The sequence below is a fragment of the Eubalaena glacialis genome, chromosome 19, assembly GCF_028564815.1.
Source record: "Eubalaena glacialis isolate mEubGla1 chromosome 19, mEubGla1.1.hap2.+ XY, whole genome shotgun sequence".
NCBI classification, from domain to species: domain Eukaryota; kingdom Metazoa; phylum Chordata; class Mammalia; order Artiodactyla; family Balaenidae; genus Eubalaena; species Eubalaena glacialis.
Genome location: NC_083734.1, coordinates 10,207,289 through 10,229,254, shown reverse-complemented (window position 1 = coordinate 10,229,254; position 21,966 = coordinate 10,207,289). Strand labels below are relative to the sequence as shown.

At 55.7% G+C, this 21,966-nt stretch overlaps 2 protein-coding genes across 14 annotated transcripts; one reads left to right on the top strand and one right to left on the bottom strand.

The window, feature by feature from the left end:
- The first annotated feature begins 5,185 nt into the window (after positions 1 to 5,185).
- Positions 5,186 to 12,245, top strand: TNK1 (tyrosine kinase non receptor 1). Of its 9 annotated transcripts, none has more exons than XM_061174750.1 (12): positions 5,186 to 5,241; positions 6,515 to 6,704; positions 6,871 to 6,941; positions 7,067 to 7,258; positions 7,391 to 7,947; positions 8,186 to 8,459; positions 9,643 to 9,737; positions 10,064 to 10,234; positions 10,486 to 10,565; positions 10,920 to 11,221; positions 11,304 to 11,399; positions 11,484 to 12,245. In XM_061174750.1, the coding sequence occupies exons 2-12, from the start codon at positions 6,542 to 6,544 to the stop codon at positions 11,595 to 11,597; spliced, it is 2,115 nt and encodes a 704-aa protein (XP_061030733.1). In that variant the 5' UTR covers positions 5,186 to 5,241; positions 6,515 to 6,541; the 3' UTR covers positions 11,598 to 12,245. The 9 variants fall into 9 exon arrangements, with proteins under 9 accessions (XP_061030733.1, XP_061030734.1, XP_061030737.1 ...); XM_061174751.1 differs by having other exon boundaries at positions 5,230 to 5,241; positions 6,482 to 6,704; XM_061174754.1 differs by lacking the exon at positions 5,186 to 5,241 and adding an exon at positions 5,256 to 5,864 and having other exon boundaries at positions 6,540 to 6,704.
- On the bottom strand, positions 12,235 to 17,052 carry PLSCR3 (phospholipid scramblase 3). Of its 5 annotated transcripts, none has more exons than XM_061174761.1 (8): positions 16,715 to 17,052; positions 16,325 to 16,506; positions 15,818 to 16,059; positions 15,675 to 15,717; positions 15,353 to 15,573; positions 14,923 to 15,084; positions 13,132 to 13,293; positions 12,235 to 12,939 (listed from the first exon to the last, which is right to left on the bottom strand). In XM_061174761.1, exons 2-8 carry the CDS (start codon positions 16,329 to 16,331, stop codon positions 12,883 to 12,885), a joined length of 894 nt encoding a protein of 297 aa, XP_061030744.1. In that variant the 5' UTR covers positions 16,332 to 16,506; positions 16,715 to 17,052; the 3' UTR covers positions 12,235 to 12,882. The 5 variants fall into 5 exon arrangements, with proteins under 5 accessions (XP_061030744.1, XP_061030743.1, XP_061030742.1 ...); XM_061174760.1 differs by having other exon boundaries at positions 16,325 to 16,502; XM_061174759.1 differs by lacking the exon at positions 16,715 to 17,052 and having other exon boundaries at positions 16,325 to 16,701.
- Positions 17,053 to 21,966: the final 4,914 nt, after the last annotated feature.

Sequence of the window (21,966 nt, the reverse complement as noted above, 5' to 3'; positions counted from 1 at the left end):
GTTTCTGTGGATCAGAAATTCAGGAGCAGCTAAAATGGGTGTTTCTGGCTCAGGGTTTCTGATGAGGGTGCAGTCAAGATGTTGGTCAGGGCTGCAGAAATCTAAGGGCTGGTGGATCAGCTTCCAAGATGGCTCACTCACATGCCTGGCAAGTTGGTGGTGGCTGATGGCAGGAGCCTCTCCATAGGGCTGCTTGACTGGCCTCAGGACATGGTGGCTGGCCTCCTCCAGAGCGAGCAACCCAAGAGAGGAAGGCAGAACCCACACGGTCTTTCACGACCTAGCTCAGAAGTCACACGCCATTCTTTTCACAATATCCCATCGATTACACGGATCAGCCTTATTCATTGTGGGCAGGTACAGCAGTGTGATACCGGGAGGGCAGTTCATTGGGAGCCATTTTGGAGACTGGTTACCACACACATAGACACAGTTAATTCTCCAATAACCCCGCAAGGTAGATACTCCTAATAAGCTCATCTTGAAGATGAGGAAACAGAGGCATAAAAACGTGAAGTAACTTGCTCAGATTTCTAGGATGGTAGGTGGTAAAGCTGGGATTCAAACTCAGGTAGTCAGGCTCCAGAGGTGAGATCTCAGCTACTGCTCTGTAAAGGCCCTCAGCTCCATTATGAGCCTGAAGGAATATGGTAGATACAAGAGTGCTTCCACTTTAGGGGACTTCCCTGGTGGTCCAGTGGTTAAGACTCTGCACTTCCAAGGCAAGGGGCCTGGGTTCGATCCCTGGTCGGGGACTAAGATCCCACCTGCCACACGGTACAGCCAAAAAATGAGGAAAAAAATAAAAAAAGAGTCCTTCCACTTCGGAAAGTAAACCACCAGATATATACAAGGTGGTGGGCTGGTGACTCCATTAATGAGTGAGGCAAATGCAAATTGGGAAAGGATGGGACCTCAGGGTCCTGGGAGATGGAGATGGGGTGATGGAACAGAGGGTTTTACCCAAGGGTCTGGGGGGAGATAACCATGTGGCGCCGCGGAGTGCCACATGGGGAGGGGGGCAGGGATGGGTCCACCAGGAGAAAGTTTATAGATAAAGTTTAGAAACTGTCATCCCCATCACTCCCAGCAAAGGAGCTCATCATGTCAAAAATCTTTGTTTCACTCTACCCAGATGACTCTGTCTCATCCCTTTGTTCAGCAAAGGTTACTGAGCACTTATAAGTCAGGCACTTAGACTGGGCACGGGGGACCTAGCATTGCCCAGGCAAGATGAAGTCACTTTCTACCTGGAGCTTGGAATCTAGCAGGGAAGACAGACAAGTTACTGGCAAATTCCACCAGAGCAATGAGTGCAATGACGGGAAAGCACAGGGATCTTGGGGTGCAGGGGAAGAGACCTGACCAGTTAGGAGTAGTCTTCCTGAACTTAGCAAGGCCAGGTTGGGAGAAGGGTGAGACGACTTCCAAGCAGAGGGAAAAGCCACGCAAAGGTTCAGAAGAGAGACAGCCAGAATACTGCGGTGCTTTCCCCGGCCGAGAGGTTGATGTGGGTCAGGTGGAAGGGGGAGAGCCTAGTGATCTCAGGGCTCAGAGGAGAAAATGATAAGGTAAAGAGGCACCAACGTAGCTTCTGATAGGAGCCGAAAGGTTTCTGCACAAGGATGGGCCCTACTCCTCACCCAAACCCGAGGTGGGAGAGGGGAGGTTGGCTACCTGGGTGCCCTCTCTACTCATCCTCCTGGTTCTCTGCCCTGCAGAGAAAGACTTGGCCCTGGTGGTGTGAATGTGTTCATCCTTCTCGGATGCAGAGCCTGCAGGCAGGGCAGAGGTTGGGGAAAGGCAGATGGAGGGGGTGGTGCTCGATCTGGGCCTCCAAGTTAAAGTGTTAGCAGGATGCCCCATCTCAGCCTGGAGGGGGTGCTCCCAGTGGGGGTGAGGATGGTCAGGCTGTGCTCCCCCGCACCCCATCATCCTTTATGGGCAAAGGTGGAGATGAGAGAAGCTTAACTCCAAAAGTAAGAAACGAATAGGGAGAAGGGGAGAGATAAAGAAGCCTCTGATTCCCTAGGTTTTTTCCAAGCCAAAGACAAAGGTGGGGCAGAGCCTCTGCCTCTGGTTTCCTGCTGGAGCACAGAGGACCTAGGCTAGGAGTCCAATCAATAGCACCCCCCATCCTCAGCCTCCTCTCTATCCCACAGCCAAGGTCCAGGCAGGGGCAGCCTCTCTCCCCTGAACCAATGGTCAGGGCCTCTTCCTTGAGCTCCCTGCTGCTTCTCTCTCACCTTTCCCTAGCCTCTTACTACCGCAGGCTGGTTCTGTCACTAACCTGTTAAACCCTTCAGTGGTTACCAAAGCCCTCAGGTAAGGCCCAAGCTCCTGAGTGTGTTCTGCAAGGCCCTGCAGAATGAATCCAACCAGGGCAAGGATCATGTCAGCTTGTGCGCCTGGGTCCCCAGAACTGTGAAAGCTTGCTGGAAGGATGAACTGATGCCTATTTTGGCTTCTGCCAGCCTCTCCGGCTGCATTTGCCTTCATATCCCCCCATGTGCTCTACACTCATGTATTCATTCAACTCCCAGAGGACCTCTAGTGCACCCAGATCTGTGAGGACACTGGACATTCAGAGGAAAATCAGGTTTCACATGCTCTTCCTTGAAGATGCTCATGGAGCATTGTGTTTCCCACCAAGAACTTGGACAACACCAAGATGAATCTCAAAAATGTGTTGAGTGAAAGAAGCCAAATGCAAATAATAAACAGTGTGTGATTCCATTGACAGAAAGGTCCAGAGCAGGCAAAGTGATCTATGGGTTTTAGAAATCAGAATAGCAATTCCTGGGGAATTCCCTGGCATTCCAGTGGTTAGGACTCAGCGCTTTCACTGCCAAGGCCGCGGGTTCAATCCCTGGTCAGGGGAACTAAGATCCCGCAAGCCTGCACTGTGTGGCCAAATTAAAAAAAAAAAAAAAAAAAAAAGAAGAATAGCAATTGCCTCTGGGGAATGGCATTGATTGAAAATGGGCATAAGGCTACTTCCTGGGATCACAGAAATGTTCTGGGGACTTCCCTGGTGGTCCAGTGGTTAAGACTCCCCGTTCCCAATGCAGGGGGTTTGGGTTCGATCCCTGGTTAGGGAACTAAATCCCACATGCCACAACTAAGAGTTTGCATGCTGCAACTAAAAGAGCCCGCATGCCGCAACTAAATAAAAGATCCTGCATGTCGCAACGAAGATCCTGCGTGCTGCAACTAAGACTCGGTGCAGCCAAATAAATAAATAAATAAATAAATATTTATCAAAAAAAAGAGAAAAAGAAAGAAAGAAATGTTTTGGGTCTTTATCTGCATTAATGGATATGTATATTTGTTGAAATGCATTGAACCGTACAGTTAAAGCTGTGCATGTTACTGAATATGTTATACCTCAGTAAAGTACTGTCAGTATAGAAAGTTTAGTAATGTTCATATAACTATAACTAACAAAAACCCCTCAGTGTATGGATTAAACAGCACATCAGACATAATCAAAGAGAGAACTGGTGAACTGGAAGAGAGTTGAAGAGATGACCTGGATTGCATTACAGAGACACAAAGAATGGAAAATACGGAAGAGGGGTTAAAAGATTTGAAGGACAAAAAAAAAAAAAAAAAAAGACTTGGAGGACAGTGAAAAGGCCTAGCATACTTCTAATCAGAGTCTTCAAAGGAGAGAACACAAGGAAAGGAGGAAAAAGAATATCTGGAGAGACACTGGCTGATAATTTTCCAAAACTGGTGAAAGATATGAATTCATAAACAAAGGAAATACAATAGAATAAATAGAAAGGGATCCATACTTAGACTCTTTGTAATATAACTATGAAACACCAATGATATCTTAAAAGCAGGGAGAAAAGACAGATCACCTACAGAGAAATAACAATTGACTGAGCAGACTTCTTCATAACCAATATGCATTGCACCTATCATATGCCTACACTGTCCCAGGTACCTTAGGAGGAACAAGACAGATCCAGTCCCTACTGTGTGGAGCTAGCCCACAGTATATCAGAGATGACAGATGTGGAGGGAACAATCACATCTGTCATCTGGCCTGGTTGGAGGGCAAGAGAATTGGCAAGAAAACCACAGAAGTAGAACTGTGAACTATGATTTTTTTCCCATTAAGGCTGGATTTTCCCATGTGTTTACCAAGATGAGGTGGGCTTTTCCCCCCAAGGGACTATGGGGACAGCAGCTGCTACGCTTACACACCCTTCCTTGAGACAGAAGGAGACAGGCCAGATGTCCTAAGGCTGGCGGCTTCCTCCCTGGGACCCCTGAGGGAAAAGGAGAGAGCATCCTCCTTCTCAGAGGCTTCTTTGAGCCAGACTGTGTCCCTGCCCCACAGGCCAAGTAGCACCATACAGGGCCCTGGGGTCAGCAGTGGTGACATGGGGGGAGGGGCTTATGCCAGCATGAGGCCAGGAAGTGCCAGTGATGGGAATGCATACCCTGAGGCATGGAGTGCTGCCCTTGATCACCAAGACCAGGTACCAAGCTGGGATGGGGCTGAGGAGCCACTCAGAAGCTGTCTCCACCCCCCAGCCCCCCACACAAGAATCCCCACAGATTCCACCCTGGGCAGCTCCCCAAATGGTCCTTTTCAGGGGCAGCACATTAGACTGGGAAAAGGACATTCAGAGCTGGGAAAAGGCCAATGGCTTCAGTCTTAGACTCTGTCCGGGCTGGGAGCTGACTTCGTGCACCACCATCAACACCTCCGCCGTGGCGCCCTCCCAAGCCCGCTGCACCAGGCCGGCTTCCTCCATCAGAGTGCCAGGAAGCCCTCTCCCCTACTAGGGGGCTGGGACTATGTCCTGTTTAGCCTTATATTCCCGGGGCCTGGGCGGGATATCTCTACCAGGTGCGTATTCATTTAAGGGGTGGGGCTCTGGTTGAGAGAGGTGGAGGATTTGGTAAGAGGAGGTAGGGGAGACGGGGACGGGATACCGAGGAGGAAGTCCAGGGAGGGGTGAGAAGTTCTTTGGAGAAGTCTGGAAAGGGGGTGGGAAGGTGGAGACAGGGTGGGAAGGAGGCGAGCAAAGGACAGGGGAGGGGAGGCCTCTCAGGATCTGGCCTGGCGGAAGAGCGGCCGCCAGACGCCCTCACCTACTCCACCCGAGGACCCGGGCCAAGCCGCCAGGCCCCGCCCCCCGCGGCCTCCGTCCCGCCCTCCCCGGGGTTTAGTCCCGGCAGCCTGGGAGGCTCCCCAGCCGCCGCTTCCGCCTTCGCCAGGTGAGGGTCGGGAGAGGCAGGGGCGCCGGCGAGCGGGCTGGCGGGGCGGCGGTCGCTTGGGAGCGCGTCCGCGGGTGCTGAGCCTCCCCTCCCCAGTCCTTACCTTACGCGGGCGCGTCTCCTCTTGTCCCCCATCTCGTGCTTTCTCCTTCTCACCTGGCTACTGGTGCTGGTCTCCCAGAGTCCTGGCCTTTCGCCTTCCGCGCGCCTTCTCGTGCCCGATTCCTCGCCACCTCCGAGTGTCCATCTGGACCCCGCCTGGGGTCCTCCGATTCCTCCGGGCTTAACTAAGTAGGGGGAGGGAGGGGCCCAGGTGTGTGTGCAGGCAGCCGGCACCCAGAGCACCTAGAGCCTTATTTAATAAAGATTGGTGGAGTTGCCCTGGAGCCAGGTTAGAGCGAGTGACTCAGGTGTGCCGGCCAGGCTCTGTACCTGGAGCTGAGCTCAGGTGGGTGTGGAAGGGACTGTGCACCTGGCAGACTGGATGGCTCTGAGCAGTACCTGAGCTTAACTGCCCATCACAAATGCCCGATTTGATTTCAAATGTTGCTGCCTCGGGTGTAGAAGAGGCAATGACCCTGGGCGTCTCTGGGCAGAGGAGGCAGTCTGCCCACATAACGTAGGTATGTGTGGACACCGTAGCTTGATGTCTTGTGTGTGTTTGTGTGGACCTGGGTGTCTCAGACATGAGGGGCGGTGTATCTTGGAGGCAGTGAACTCAACATGTCTCAAGTAGGTGTGTGTGAGGGGTACCTGGCAGGAAGCCTGGTCTACGGCAGCGTATACTGGAATGCCTCAGCTTTGAGAGGACCTGTATCTGGGTGTCTCAGGTGTGTTTTGCTTCATATCTATAGGGGTGTGTGTGTTGTACCTGCGTATCTCAAGTATGGTGTGGTTAGTGTATCTGGGCATCTCTGGAGTGTATGTGGTGGGTCAGAATGTCTCAGGTGTACCCGAGTGGGTGTGTACAAGGGTGCACCTCAGGTCTAAAAGGTGGTGAATCTGGGTGGCCTAGAGGTATGGGCAGTGTGCCATAATAGCTCAAAGTGAGCAGGGCCACACACCTGAAGTCTGTGCAGTGCTGAAATCTTGGGTGTGAGGAGAACATTCTTCCTGGGGTTTGTGTGTGTGAGGGGCAGGAATCCTGGTGGGTTCTGATGTCCCTCCCTCTGTACCTGAGTATTTCTGAGGGGTTGAGGGTGGAGCAGGCAACCACGTCTCTGGTTCCTGAGTGTCTCAGGTGCCCACCCTGGGCCATGTGTCTGGGGGACAGGGCACCACAGGGGTTCCTCCTCCAGACATGCTCCACGAGGCGGGCTCCCTGTGGCTGCTTCGGCTGCTCCAGGACATCCAGCTGGCCCAGTTTTACCGACCCATCCTTGAGGAGCTTAATGTTACTCGGCCAGAGCACTTCGACTTTGTAAGACCTGAGGATCTAGACGGCGTTGGCATGGGCCGGCCTGGTGAGGGTCCCCTGCCCCAAGGCCCTGCTGTCTCCTTCCCCAGCCTGTTCGTTGCTACTCTCCCCCCACCACCACACACACCAGCCCCCTTCTTGCCTGTAAATCCCTTGCATCCTGCTCCCCGCCTCCCCCATTACCCCATCCCTCTGATTCTGGCCTCCCCCAGCCCAGCGTAGACTGGCTGAAGCTCTGAAGAGGCACCGTTCGGGGCTTAAGTCTAAGAACTGGGTCTACAAGGTGTGTGTTTTGGGGTGGCGGTGAGAGGCTTAAAGGGCCAGCTCAGGCCCCGGCAGGGGGTGGGCTGAGTGGAAGAGAAGGATGTATGCCGGGTTCCACACACATGATTTCCCCCACTGTTTCAGATGCTTGGGGGCTTTGCCCCAGGGCAGAAGGAGACCACCCCACCCTCAGACAGCCTTCCATCCCTCCCTGAGCCAGATGGGGGACTCAAGTGTCTGATCCCAGACCGGGCTGTGTGCACAGGGGAGCTTCTGGGCTCCGGCTGCTTTGGTGTGGTGCACCGAGGGCTGTGGACACTGCCCAGTGGCAAGACTGTGAGTGTCCAGGGAGCCTACTTCATTGGGGGTACCTGGGCCAGCTTCTCCCTCTGTTCTGTGTGCCTCTCTGCTCTGGCCTTGGCTTAACTGTTCCCTATGTTGCCTGATGGTGCTTCCCCCCACTCCCAGGTCCCAGTGGCTGTCAAGTCCCTCCGGGTGGGTCCCGGCGGCCCCGAGGGCACTGAGCTAGGGGACTTCCTGCGAGAGGTATCCATCATGATGAACTTGGAACACCCACACGTGCTGTGTCTGCACGGCCTCGTACTGGGCCAGCCTCTGCAGATGGTGAGCAGACCCAGACGCCGGCTCCCGGGACAGTCCCGGGGGCCGATGTGCGACAGGAGGGTGAGCGCCAGGGTCTCGTGGGGCCGGACCACCGCTCACACGGCTGTGCTCCCGCAGGTGATGGAGCTGGCGCCCCTGGGCTCCCTGCACGCACGCCTGACCGCCCCGGCCCCCACGCCCCCGCTGCCCGTGGCCTTGCTCTGCCTCTTCCTGCGGCAGGTGGTGGGGGCCATGGCATACCTGGGGGCCCGCGGGCTGGTGCACCGAGACCTCGCTACGCGCAACTTGCTGCTGGCTTCGCCGCGCACAATCAAGGTGGCTGACTTCGGGCTGGTGCGGTCGCTGGGCGGCGCCCGGGGCCACTACGTCATGGGCGGACCCCGCCGCATCCCCTTCGCCTGGTGAGGGGCCGGGCGGAGGGGAGGGATCTGAAGGGCAGGAGCTGAGGGGGTACGGAGGGGCTGGTCCTCTGAGGGAGGCGTGGACTGGAGGAGTCGTCGTCGGGCCTGGAAGGGCCAGGAAAGGGGGGACTTCTGAGCCCCACGGCGGGCGCACTAAAGGGGCGTGCCGAGTGGCAGGTGGGCGCTCCGGGGCACACACCCGGCACACATCCAGCCCCCTTCAGCTCCGCTTCCGCAGGTGTGCGCCGGAGAGCCTGCGCCACGGGGCCTTCTCTTCTGCCTCGGACGTGTGGATGTTTGGGGTGACGCTGTGGGAGATGTTCTCCGGGGGCGAGGAGCCCTGGGCCGGGGTCCCGCCGTACCTCATCCTGCAGCGGCTGGAGAAGGACCGAGCCCGCCTGCGTAGGCCTCCCCTCTGCTCCAGGGCCCTCTACGCCCTCGCCTTGAGCTGCTGGGCCCCCCACCCTGCTGACCGGCCCACCTTTTCCTACCTAGAAGGGCTGCTCCAAGAGGTGGGAACTCCTGCCTCCCCAGAAACAGTCTCTTTTCCCTCCGTTCCCTCTCCCAGGGTTCCATGCACAAGACTAACGTATACTGGCTCCTGGGCTGGGGTCTGGGACCTGGCTCTGAACAACGCAGATCCAGTCCCCGCCTTCAGGGTGCTCAGAGCCCCAGGGAGAGAGCTGGGGTCTAGTGGATGCAGGCTGAAGGGCCGGGGGCTGGGGCAGAGAGAGGGAAGCCCAGAGCCCAGAGCAGTAGGATGTAGTGGGTGTTTGACAGGCAGAGGAAAGGTTCAGCATGGGAGGGGGAAGTACGGTGACTAAGGTGGCAGAGGCATCTTAGGGGTGCACCAAGGAGGGACTTGTGAGACACGGTAAATAACCAGCGCTAACACCTAGAGCACTCGATCTGTGTAAGATACTGTACTAAGTGCCTTACGTGTATCCTTATACATTCACTCATTTAATCCTCACAACAACCCAGCTCGATTTTAGAGAGGGGGCCGTTAAGGCACTGACAGTTTAAGTGATTTGCCAAAAGTCACACAGGAAGTGGAGGACTGGAGATTTGAATCAGTCAATATGACTTCAGAGCTGTGCCCTAAATCACTATATACTCTACTATTAAAGGAGTTTAGTGCTTAACTCTGAGGGCACCTGGGGGCCATGGAAGGGTTGTGAGCAGGGGAGTTATAAGCCACATTTACAGGTTATGTCACTCTGGTTTGGTGCAAGAATGGATTAGAAAGATGATACTGAAGGTAGAAAAACCAGTAGGCCACAATGGCTGTGAAGCAGAAGATGAAGAGGTCTGGATGAGGGTCGAGGCAGTGGTGCTATGGAGAAGTGGAAAATTCCCAGAGGTGCTTGGGAGGCATATCTGATGGGCCTGGGTGTGGAGTAAAAGCAGTGTGCAGGGTGACTCTCCCCTTGGTCCTCTAGGTAGAGGCAGGGCCCCCCCTTTGTTGCTCCCTGACCCCTGGGCTGTGTCCAGCTTGGCATGGGATCCAGGTCTGCCTCCTCCACTGGATTACAACTGAGGGACAGGGACAGTCCCACCCTGGGGCCAGGACAGAGGACATACCTGGTATGGGTTTGCGTGGTGGGTGCACGAACAGTCTCCACTCCGCTCCCATGATATCACCCTTCTGACTCAGGCCACAAGCCCAGCCACCCTCTCCTCCTGTCTCTATAGGCCTGGCCTCCTGAGGGACGTTGTGTGAGGGATGTCACAGAGCCCGGTGCCCTGAGGATGGAGCCTGGTGACCCCATCACTATCATCGAGGGCAGGTGAGGGCCTCGTGCCTCCCACCCATCCCCAGGGGGAGGACTCCCTCCCCACCCTCCTGGCCCTGGTCCCAGCTCAGCTTCTCCCCAGCTGCTTGAACCCCAATCCTCTGCCTCATCTCCTCCTCTCCCCACTGGGCCCTGAGAGCTCCACCACAGTCCTGGCCTCCCTGCTGGAGCCACCGCTGGCCCATAGAGCCCTTTTGTTTTAGAGAGAAAAAAGCTTCCCTTCCTCCGGGCAGATGCAGCTCCACGGCGCACAGCTTGTGAGCTGAATGTGGGCTGGAGCCCAGCCCTCACTCTCCCCTTGCTCCCATCCCCTTCACCAGCGCCTCTTCCCACAGCCCCGACTCCACAACCTGGAAGGGCCAGAATGGTCGCACATTCAAAGTGGGCAACTTCCCAGCCTCGGCAGTGACGCTGGTAGACTCACCAGCCACCCGTCCAGTCCTCAGAGGCTCCCCTGCCCGGGGAGAGCGACACCAGGGAAACAGAGATGGGTGAGGACCTGAAAGAGTGGGGGGCAGAGCTGGACTGGGGGAACCAACCAAGTCCAGCAACTTCTCTGGAAGGGGAGCCTGGGGAGGGGTGTGGGGTAAAGCTGGAGGGGAGGCTGGACTTGCCTTCCCGCTGGAACGTCCACTCTGGGTCTCGGCCTGCCTGGAAGCCCCAGAGATTCTTTGGGAGAGGGCACTGTTATATGGGGTAGGGCTGGGGGGTGTGGAGAATGAACTGGAACACTCTCCAACAGGGACAGAGTGAAGGTAAAGCTTCAGGATCCCCCTCCAGCTCAGGGCCAGAGAAGGAATGTGGCCTTGCAGAGGATGAAAGGTGGGCATGGCGGTGGGGACAGGGCTTCCAGGGTCTCCGAGGACATCAAGAATAAGCCTCCAGCGATGCTCCCTGCTCTGAAGCCATACCTTTGCAGATATGATTTCCCCACCTGTGATTTCCTGGCCCCCATTCTGCCTGCTGACATCCTGGCTGTACTTTAGACAGCGTCTCCCCACTGCAGCCCTGGCAGTTCTTTGGACCCTCAGCTGCTTCGGCCTGGGCGTCCATCCTGCACACCTGGTTTCTTGTCCCCCCGACACGAGGACCACCCCGAGGACAGCACAGATAGCCAGAGAATGGGAAGAAGGCAGCTGGGCTTCCTCTCAAGTTGTTTTTTTCTCAAATGTGTAGGCATTTCCAAGAGTCTGGAGTCGGTTCTGTCCCTGGGCCCCCGCCCCACAGGAGGTGGGTCGAGCTCCCCCGAACTTCGACATGCCAGAACTGTGCCCCAGGGACCCCCAGGCGTGCCCCCCCGCTCCCCCGTGGCCACCAGCTCCTCTTCCCAGCCCAGCCAGCCTCCCAGGGAGCGGCCTCCCTGGCCCAAAAGAGAACCCCTACACAGTCACCCTGTGGGAGTGCCTGGAGCCAGCAAAGCCACCGTCCCCTCTGGGGGACCCTTGCCTGACCCCGAGTTGCAGAGGAGGATTATGGAGGTGAGGTCTCCCTGAAGTGTCCTGGTGTCCAAAAGGGGCTACGGGCTGGCGAAGGGCCTAAGTGAGGCTTTGTCCCCGGCAGGTGGAGCTGAGCGTGCATGGAGTCACCCACCAGGAGTGCCACGAGGCTCTAAGAGCCACCAGGGGTGATGTGGTTTCTGCCATCCGGAACCTCAAGGTACAGCCACACCCTTCTCTCGGGTCCCTGCCCCTCCCAGCCTGGCCCTCTGGCCACCGGCTGCCCTTCCTCTCGTCTCCACAGGTGGACCAGCTCTTCTACCTCAGCAGCTGGTCCAGAGCGGACTGCCGGCGCATCCTGGAGCGTTACCAGTGGGACCTCTCAGCCGCCAGTCGCTATGTCCTGGCCCGGCCCTGAGCTCTGCTCCTTTGGGCACAGACACCAGATGGACCAAGGGCCTGGTCACGTGGGACCAAGCAGAACCGGAACAAGGTCCTGACAGGGTGCGTTCCCACCTGGGGAGAGCCTGCCATGGGCAGGTACTGGAGGAGCCCAGGATTGGGCACTGGTGAGTGTCTCCTCACCCTGCCCGTTGGTCTCTGAGGGCGTGAGCTCCCTTGGCCATAGAAGGATCTAGTGCACTCTGCCCACCACATTCCCAACAAAGGAGGACTTGGAGGAACAGAGCTGTGACACATCACACGCATGGGAAGCTTCTATCGCTACAGAAAATGAGCAAGAGGCCATTCTGGGCCACGGGAACAGGCATCCTGAACTGCCATCAGCTACTACACTGGGCTCTGTGGGAGCAGCCATCCTGGATGACCGGAGCAGCCACCCTGACTTGGGGCATATGGACCAAACTGCCTCGGCTTGGTCTGGGGCCATCATGGGTGACGAAAGTGGCTCTCTTAGACTCGAGGACACTTGATCCTGGCAGCATGGATTATGAGATGGGCCAGCCCCCGCCCATCCAAGCTGTCATATTTCCCTTTGTTTCTTCCCACACCCAACTCTTTCTCCTGCCCTCTCCCATTACATACATCTTCCAATGTCCAAAAAGTTACAAAGTTTATATGAATATAACATACAAAGATGCAGCCTCCTTCCTAAGGAAGGGGCAGGAAGGGGTGGTTAAGGCACAGGAAGCTGCAGCAAGCACCAGCTGAGGGAGAGGAAGTCGGCACTGGGGCCCTGGCCCTATAGCTATCGGGGGGGGGGAGGTAGGGATCCCCCTCAGAGCGCCGTCGTCTGAGGCTGAACTAATTGGCCAAGCTGACGCGGGGAGAGGGTGACCGGGTCTGCCGTCTTTGGTGCTGCTTAACCTTCCCCACCCCAGCCCTGTCATAAAACCCTGCATTCTAAGGCCTCATCTGGAGCAGAGGCCCTGGAGGGGGTTGGGAGGAAGTCAGCAGGGAAAGTTGGAAAGCCGATATGCCCGTGTGCTGAGGGTCCGCTGGAGACAGTGGTGGGAAGTAGCAGGGGAAGGGCTCTCGTACATACCCTTCCGTAGGGGCTACAGGTGAAGCAGGCCAGGGGAGTAGGGGAGGCACGGGGCACCAAGCCCCCAGCCTCTCAGGCAGCCCTGTCTCTCCCCTGCAGTGCACATGGAGGGAAAGGGGCTGCCTCTGAGGAGGGGCCAGGGCGGGTGACCATCTTGAATTCTGGTTGAGATGATGGTCTCCTCACCCCGAGGTGGCCTCTAACTGGTGATGGCAGAGGGCCCAGCGCCTCCTCGCTTCTCGAAGAACATGTAGTCCTGAGGGGAGGGCACGGTCAGCAGGAGATCTGGCTGGGCCAGCCTGGCTCAGCTATCACAACCCAGGTCTGGAACCACAAGCCCCCATAGAGTCTGTCCCTAACCGTCTCCTAGCAGGAGACCAAGAAGTGCTCAAAGCCTCAGAGTGAGAGCAAAAGGCAGCGGGGGGAAGGGGCGGTGGCCCCGACTCACAATGAGGAATGTGGCTCCCAGCAGCACAGCCTTCACCCTCACGTCCAGGTCCAGTGGGAACTGCAGGCCGAAGTCATCTGCATCGGTGAGGGCTTCTCGGAGCAGCCCACCCCACTGCTTGCTGATGCGGCCCACACTGCGGGATTCATCTGGAGTCTTCACCTGGCAGGAGAGAAGGAGAGAGGGAGGGAGGAAGGACCCGCATGGGGAGGATGTGCCTGATCTCATCGGCATCCAGTCTCACTCCCACAGTCACCACGTACGAACTGTGTGGGCTCTACACTTAGCGAGTCCTCCCAAAGCCTTGGGTTTCCATGTGACATCTGGGGAAACTGAGGCACCGAAGTCACACTGTCTACAAAGCAAAAATCAGGTTGCAGACTCAGATCTGTTGCTCTTGAAAGGCCACACATGACTAATAGACATCAGTTCTGGGAGAAACAAGCACAATACAGGCTAATCTCCTTAGGGGATGGCCACTCACTAGGTTTGTTTTGGTTACCAAAGTCCCTGCCGCCCACGGTTGGTGCAGTTTGTGCCCTGCACAGAGTAGCCTGGCCAAGCGGGCAAGGGAGGCTGCTAAATGCCTGGCTGCACTCTACCAGCTGACCAGGCTGCTAGAAGGCCCAAAGGGGTGCCTGTCGTCCTCGCACCTGCAAGGTAGGGAGGGCTCTGTTTAGCATGGCATGCAAGCCTCATCCAGGGTGGATCCAAGCCCATCTAGTGGGGGGAGCGGACAGCAGAAAGTGGCCTCTGAGGACCAGGATTTCCACTGGCCTCCCTGGGCCCAGCAGCAGCAGGCCCTGCCAATGTGGATGGTAATTCACCATGACTCCCTGGACTTTTTCCTATGCTCATTCTCCAGTGGCTAGAACTAGAGCGATGTCCTTCCCATCTCCTTCCCCCATGGTCCTACAGCCCTGGGGCATTTCCTGCAGACCAGTCCCAGGGTGGGTAGGGCCTCTCCCAGCCAGCCCTGCGGTCCCAAGAGTGCAGCCCCAAATGTGGACGATTCATAATTATGTAAAAGGAAGACTGGCCCGATGAGAACCCTACGATCTACATATTCCCAACCAGAGTTCACCCAGTTACCTCTTTCCCAACCAGTTTCCATCACAGAACCTTCCCCTAGCTACCAAGGTGACTCAGTTTTTAAAAGTAACCTAAGATAAGGTACCTCATCAGAAGCCTTGGAAAGTCTACTGAGATATACCTGTTGTTTCTCCCTTATCTACACAGATATTCAAGTGCCTTTGTCTTCTAGAAAGTAAGGTGTTTCTCAGGCCTTACTTTGAAATTATCATCACTTGGGTTCTCCAGGCTCCAGGTTGGTGATTGAAATGCATGGTAAGAAGGATTCCAGGCTGGGGGTGGGTGGGTGGACGTCTGGACTTCTAGGTTGGCAGGGCAAGCCACAGGATGTTAACAAGTTAAATTAGTGCTTGCTCCAGGGCCTGGGCTCATGAACTCACACACAGCGGCCACGCGGGCCCAGCCCATGGTACACTCATTAAGCATCCTTCACCCTAAATCCAGCCTGACCTTAGATTTTTTTTCTCCCTCAACACAGGGCTGCAGGTCACAATCAGCATTGGCCCTTAAGGTGAAACCCTCTTTGCCATATTTTTGTGACCATGGGCCATCCTATTTCTGAATAGAGGAAAACTGGAAATGTGGCAGACGTCACAGTGGATTTGGACTGATGAGCTCTTGACCGTCCTGTTGACCATCCTGCCACATGGATCATCTTGGTTTCTGAAGGTCCCAGGAATCTCCCCTTATTCCTGATACCTCAAAGTTGGTGTCTGTGCCACAGCCACAGGTCCAGCAGGGCCCCACCACTCGCAGGACGGTCTGGCGATCAGCGTCTTGGATGGAGAACTTGGGGAGGAAGGGATGCCAGGTCTGTAGAACGTGGCCAATGGTGGTGCCTGGTGGAGCCTGTACTTCCATCTGGAGTGGGCAGCAGACAGGATCACTGCCCAGCCAGGCACCCTGGCCCAAGTGCTCACCGGTCTAGCTTTATCACCTGTCTCCCCTCACAAGACCTCCCATCCCCTTCACTAGACCACCTGTCATCCCTCTCACTAGACCTCCCATCCCACCTGCGCCCAACTCCCACAGGAGGCACGCCTCATCCCATGCCTCATCCCGGTCCTGCCCGGGTCATCGGCCTGCCCCCTACCCAAGTTTCTCCCTGGCCCCATCCTTCCCCGCCCACCTCCTGGAGGCCACAGGGACAGCAGCTGCAGCCACAGTGGAGGGGGCGGAGCAGGCGCAGCACCTCTCTGTCCCCGGGGTCCACCAGGCGGACACGCAGGGGCCGGCGAGCGCCACAGCATAGCCGCGCACAGCAGTTGCTCTCCTCCGCCGCCTGACCCAGGGGCTGTCCGGCTCCCGAGCGCAGTTCGTAGCGGTTACAGGTCTCCCAGCCCAGGAGCGCTGCCAGGGGGTGACACACTGAGGCTCGGACACCAGCGCCTGCCCGAGAGCCCACTATTTGCCCCCGTCACGAGGCCCAACATACTCCCCCTTCCACTCACTTTCCACCCGCTCAGCCTTCTGGTGAATCAAGATCTGATCAATCTGGAAGGAGAGTAGGGGAACGCGCAGACATCAGCTGGCCGGCCTAGTCGCCTGGGTCCCCTCCCTGTCAATCCTCCCTCCCTCCCTCCCTCTCACTCACCTGCGCCAGGAATTCAAGGCCAAAAGGCACCCCTGGCAGTGGCAAAAAGGGGGCAGCTGGTCCCGGGGCCCCAGGGCCGGGCGAGGGGAAGAGAGCAAAGCCGGGCGCAGGGGTAGGCACGTGGGCGGGCACTGGTGCCTGCCCCGGCCCGGGCCCAGGATGCAGCGTCGGCTCCGGGTACCCAGCGGTCACAGGGTAGGGAGGTGGGGGCGAAGGGGCGTAGCCTTTGGGGGGCAAGTAGCCTGTGGGGGGACAGGAGTAGGTTAGAAGGGGCCCCCGACCTCATCTCTTTACCCCTTGGCCCATGGGCCGCGAGGCTGCGGGGAAAATGTGGTGGGAAGAGAATGAGAAAGATGGGGCGGGGGAGCAGGGCGGCGGCTTCTCGGGAGGAAGGGAGGGGCCCCACACAGCCAGTCCGAGCACATTCCCGGAGGATGCGTCCGACACGGGGTTCCCAAGTCCGTGGGGGGGAGGATAACGGAGACCCTCGGCCTTGCGCCCACTTACCTGCCATGGGAGAGGGGCGAGGGTTCGCGGGATGTCGGTGTCCCGGAGGCTTAGTTCTAGAAGTGGAGGCAAGCTCGGAGACAGCCAGACAGACACAAAGACAGACACAAAGATGGACAGGCAAACGCAGAGAGGCAGCTGCGCCCAGCGCCGGCCCAGGGTCTCTAGGGCGGCGCGTCTGACTCGGGGAGAAACCGAAAGTGTCAGCGGGCAAGGCGGGGGCCCTGGGACCCTGGATTCCCTCAGGGGCCCCAGAACCGCCCCCTCCCTTTGTTCTCCCATTCTCCGCGGAGGCGGCTGTTGGCAGACGGCAGGACAGATGGACCCGCGGCCAGACCGACGGCCCCACCTCGAGGGAGGTCTCCTGACCCCTCTGTTCCCCCTGCTCACCTGAAGCCCCTAGAATAGCCCGGGTGCCCAGCACTCGGCTGCTCTCGGGAGCTGGTGGAGGCGGGCCCCGGAGCTGACTCCACCCCGCGACCCGTCCAGGCCCCGCCCCTCCCAGCCTGAGCAGAGCGCCTGCGCAGGAAGAATGCCGGCTCTCCTGCGGCGCCGGGGACTCCAGGCCACCCACGCCACGGCTTGGCGGGCGTCCCCGCCCTTTCCGCTCGGATGCAGAAGCCCAGAGAGGAAGCTCGCCTGGGAGGGTAGCCGGGTGAGCCCTAGCCCTGCGACTCCCGCCAGGCCTGCGGGCGCAGAGTGGTCAGTGCCCCTTGGTGGGAACGAGGGCCGCTTGCGCGGCGCTGGAGCCCAGGCTCCTCCTCCCGAGGGCGGTTCAGGCCTCGCTGACGCAGCGGAACACCCTGCACGCTCACCCACTGGCTTCTAGGACTGACTCCTGGCTCCCCTTCTGCCTCCCTGGGGCTACCTTGCCAGTCTCCTCTCCCTGACGTAGCAGTGACCCACACAGACCCGTTGCAATTATAGTACTTCCTTCAGGCGCCCCCAGCCACACGGGGGATAGACTGCCAGACAGTGTCAGTAACGAGTGGGCGTGAGGTGAGGCTCAGGGGGGCCAGAGGAGGCAGCGCGGTCCGCAGGAAAGCCTTCTCCCAACAAGAATCGCTTCTTTCGCTTTGAGTCCTGAGCCCAGGCCCGCAGGTGTGAGGAAGTCCTGCGCCTTGGGGGCCTATAGGCTGAGCGGCAAGAGATGAGTTCAGAGAGAGTCCGGCCCACGTGCACAGAGGGCCTTGTGGGAGCTGCGCTTTGGCCCCCAGGGCAGCGGGGAGCCCACTGAAAGATTTTCAGACAGAGTGAGAAGGTCAGATGTTTTAAGAAAACCATTTAACCTGCATGGTGGAGACCAACAGAGGCCCCCGGGCTGGGTTGGCAGTAGTCTGGGGGAGAGGATGGTTGTGATAGTGTGGACAGACAGAAGTGGCAGATTTTGGAGATATTTAGACAATAATATAGAACTTGTTTGGGAAGTGAGATGTGGAGGTGAGGAGTCCAGGATGACCTCAGGTGCCTGTCTGGTGACCAGGCAGATGGAGGTCTCACCCATCAAGATGAACATGGGGAGAAGCAGGTTTGGCGGCTCCTTTGTCCTTATGTCCATGTTCCTCTGGGCTGGTCCTACAGCTTCAGTCATCATCTTCAAACCCAAATGCTGGACCTCTCCCCTGGTATCCCTTAGTGCCTCAGATTCTACCTGGCCCAAACCACGCGCCAGCCTCCACCAAAACATACAGACATACAGAAGTTCAGTTATTCAACAGAGATTTAATGAGCCCCTACTATATGTCAGACAGGTAATAGAAGTATTTAGCAGTTTTAAAAAATTCCCAGTCTCCTGGGGTTTACATTTTAGTGGGGAAGAGACAGACAATGTACATAAAATACATCAGAAGTCAGACGGTGACACGTGCTATAAAGAAAAATAGAGCAGGATAAGAAGGACAGAGAATGGTGGACAAGAGTTGCAATTTTATAGGGGGCAGACTAGAAGGTGATGGCTAAGCAAAGACCTAAAGGAGGTCAAGGATTAAGCCATGCAGACTTCTGGGTGAAGAGCTTTTCAGGCAGAGGGAACAAGGGCAAAGGCCCTGAGGTAGAAGTGTGCCTTGTTTGTTCAGTGAACCAAAAGGCCAGTGTGGCTGGAATGGAATGAATGAGGGGGAGGAAAGAGAGGTCACAGGAGGCCAGATCACATACAGCCCTATAGACCATTGGCTTCTACTCTGAGTGAAATGGAAAGTGTTGGAGGGTTTGGCCAGAGAAGAGACATGAGATTTACATACTGAAACAGTGGTCCTCAACCCTGGCCACAAGTTCGAATCATCTGGGGTGCTGTAAAAATACCTCTAGCTGGGCCCCGCTTCGTATCAATTACATTAGAATATCTGGGGTGAGGTGCAGACATAGGAACTTTTTGAGAATTCCCCAGCAGATTTTAAATTGCAGCTAAGGCTGAGGATGACAGTGTTAGAAGGATTTCTCTCTGTCTCTCTCTCAGTCTGCTTTGTCCGCAGTATGCTGTAGGTAGGCAAGGGCAGAGGGAAGTTCTTTCAGAAAGCTAGATGAGATTTGCAGGTGGCGTGGACCAGCTGCCAGAGTGGTAGCAATGGATGTGGTGAGAAATGGTCAGTTTCCAGTTATGTATGTGAGCCAACAGGACTTAATGATGGCTTGAATATAGGATGTGAGGAAAAGGGAAGTCAAAGTTGACTCAGGCTTGGCCCAGGAGACCCTTCACTCTTACTGCTTTGTCATTTCCTGCCTGCCCACTCCATCCTGAGCTCCAGGCACTCCAGTTCTCCTCTTGACTTGTTACCAGTATAATCTTGTCCCTTTTTTCGGTGAACTATGCATGCTGAAAACCCAGCAAATGCGCCAAAGTCTTACCAGTCCCCTAAGGCAAACAAGCCCACCTCAGTATCTACTTGTAACACTGAACACATTGTATCAAATTATTTTTTAAAGGGTCTGTCTCCACTGCTGAAATCTGAGTTTCTTGGTATGTACAAGAAGGAGAAAACTCAGCTTTGGGAACTGGACAGAAGAGAGTTTCAATCACAGCTTCCCCAGGTCCTGGCTGTATGATACAGAAGAAGTTGCTTCACCTCTCTTAGCTTCACTTTCCACTGACTTGCAGGACTGTTGAGAAGACTGGACACAGTGTGCAGCAATAATAGGGACCAATTACCACGTGGTCCTTATTTATCTTGGTTTCCCAAGAGTCTGACCCACAGGGAGGATCAAAGCAAAGGTATTAGGGATATATTACATGGACGGTGGCCATGCCAAATGTCAGGGTCTCCTCCAGCTGGAGGTTCCCTGTGCTCCAGATGCTGCCTGAGATGAAGGGTGGATGGAAATGCAGCAAGGGCACTGGACTGGGAGGTAGGAGCCTGGGGATCCAGTGTCGGCTCTGCCACTGGCACTCTGGGCCACTCTGGAGGTCCCCCTGAGGCCTTATTTTACTCTATTTTATTTTATTTTGGCCGTGTGGCTCGTAGGATCTTAGTTCCCCGACCAGGGATTGAACCCAGGCCCACAGCAGTGAACTCACAGAGCCCTAACCACTGGACTGCCAGGGAATTCCCCTCTTTTTTTTTTTTTTTTTTTTCATTTACTTATTTGGCTGCACTGGGTCTTGGTTGCGGCACGCGGGACCTTCATTCCAGCATGTGGGATCTTTTTTTTAGTTGTGGCCTGTGGGCTCTTTAGTTGTGGCATGCGAACTCTCAGTTGCACATGTGGGGTCTAGTTCCCTGACCAGGGATCGAACCCGGGCCCCCTGCATTGGGAGCGTGGAGTCTTAGCCACTGGACCACCAGGGAAGTCCCTCCCCTCATCTTTAAAATGAAGAGATATTGTGATCCTCTACTAATACACATCAAGTATATGCCTCCTCCCTGGATATAAATGCTTCAGTGGCTCCCCATTGCCCTCAGAAGGGTCCAACCTGTCAGCACAAGGCATTCCACCATTTGGCCCCGTCTGTCCTCATCTTTCACTACTGACCCTCTCATGATCTTCAAGCCAGCCACCAGCAATTCTTTCTGGTCTTGAAGGCACAGGGCTCTCTTGCCTCCAAAGCTCTTGCCTTGGTCTGGAACACGCCGCTCTCCCTCCTCATCACTTAACTCCTGCAGGTCTCCACTGTACACTGTACTACACTGCAGCTGCTACAGAGGTCTGGAGCTTAGCCAGGACTAGGGTCGGAGATAAATTCTGGATTTAGAAATATGCAGATTGTAATTAAAGCTATGGGGCCAAATGAAATTACCTAGAAATTGTCTCACTCAGCTAAACGGTCTGCACTTTTTTGAATGCACACCGTCGGAAAAATTAAGTATGTACCCCCCAGTATACGATACAGATATGTACGTTTATAAAATATACACAAAAATAGAAAATTTAAAAGGTGAAATTAAATATGTATACCTATGAGTTCTACTTTTTTTTAAAGTAAAATTTGGAAACCATTGATTTAAACTGGGTATAGACAAGAAGCTGGCAAAGGAGCCACAGAGATAGGGAAGACCAGGAGAGTGGTGTCAGAGAAGGAACAGGATGTGTTTGAGGACAGTGTGGCCAACTGTGTCAAATGCTGCAGAGGCTGAGGAAGATGAGACTGAAAATTATCCACTGGGTCTGGCAACCAAGAGGTCATAGTGATTCATGGGATCCTTCCAAGGGCATCTATGGGGAAGAGATGGGATAGAAGACTGACCAGAGTGGGTTGCAGAGTAAACTTGAGGCCAGATCTCTCTCCTGAGCTCAGACACCTCCTTGAGCTCCCCAACTACCTGCTTGGTGCCTCCACTTGGTTGTCTCCCAGGCATTTCAGAAGCAACATGTCCAAAACTGACCTCCTGATCTGCCTCCCTCTAATCTGCCCCACCCTTCAGTGTTTCTCATCTAAGTCACAGCACCTCCATCCAACCTGGTGCGTAAACCAGAAATCTCCCTCTCATTCACCCCTTCTGAATTGAACATTTTTACCACCTCTTCCACCCTCGGCCAAGCCACCATCACCAACTCACACCTGGACCTCTTTAGTGGCCTCCTGGCTGGTTTCCCTGTTGCCATCCTTGCTGTCCTCTGATTGGTTCTCCAGATCTTTTAAACACATAAATCAGATCCTAGCACTCTCTCACTTTAAACCTTTCAGTGACTTACTGTTGCGCTGCAAATAAATTCCGAGTGCCTCACCACACCACACGTCAGCCACGCTGCTTTTGCTTTCTCCAACCCGCCCAGTTCTATCCTGCCTCAAGGATTTCAAACTGCTCCATTTCGGCCTGTTTGCCAGGTATTCTTTCTGCCAAAAACACACTTCCCCTCCGCTCTGCGCATGGTTAGTTCCAGCTTCAACAGGACCTCCTCTGCGAGGCCTTCCCATCTAAAGGGGCACACCCTCCACTGCCCCATTGTTCCAGCCCCCCTGTTCTTTTCTTTCAAGCACATAGCATACCTCACAGTGATATATTTGTGTTTAGTTGTTTAAGGTCTGTTACCAGTACCAGATGGGAAACCCCACGAGGGAAACGTGTCTGTCTTGCGCACGGTTCAATTTCCTTGTAACATGTGTCTGTCTGACACGTGACCAATACTTGATGAGCACTGGTTTAATAAAAATTGCCCACTAAATACCCTCCAGTTCTCTGCTACTGGTGCTACTCCAGCCCGCCTTG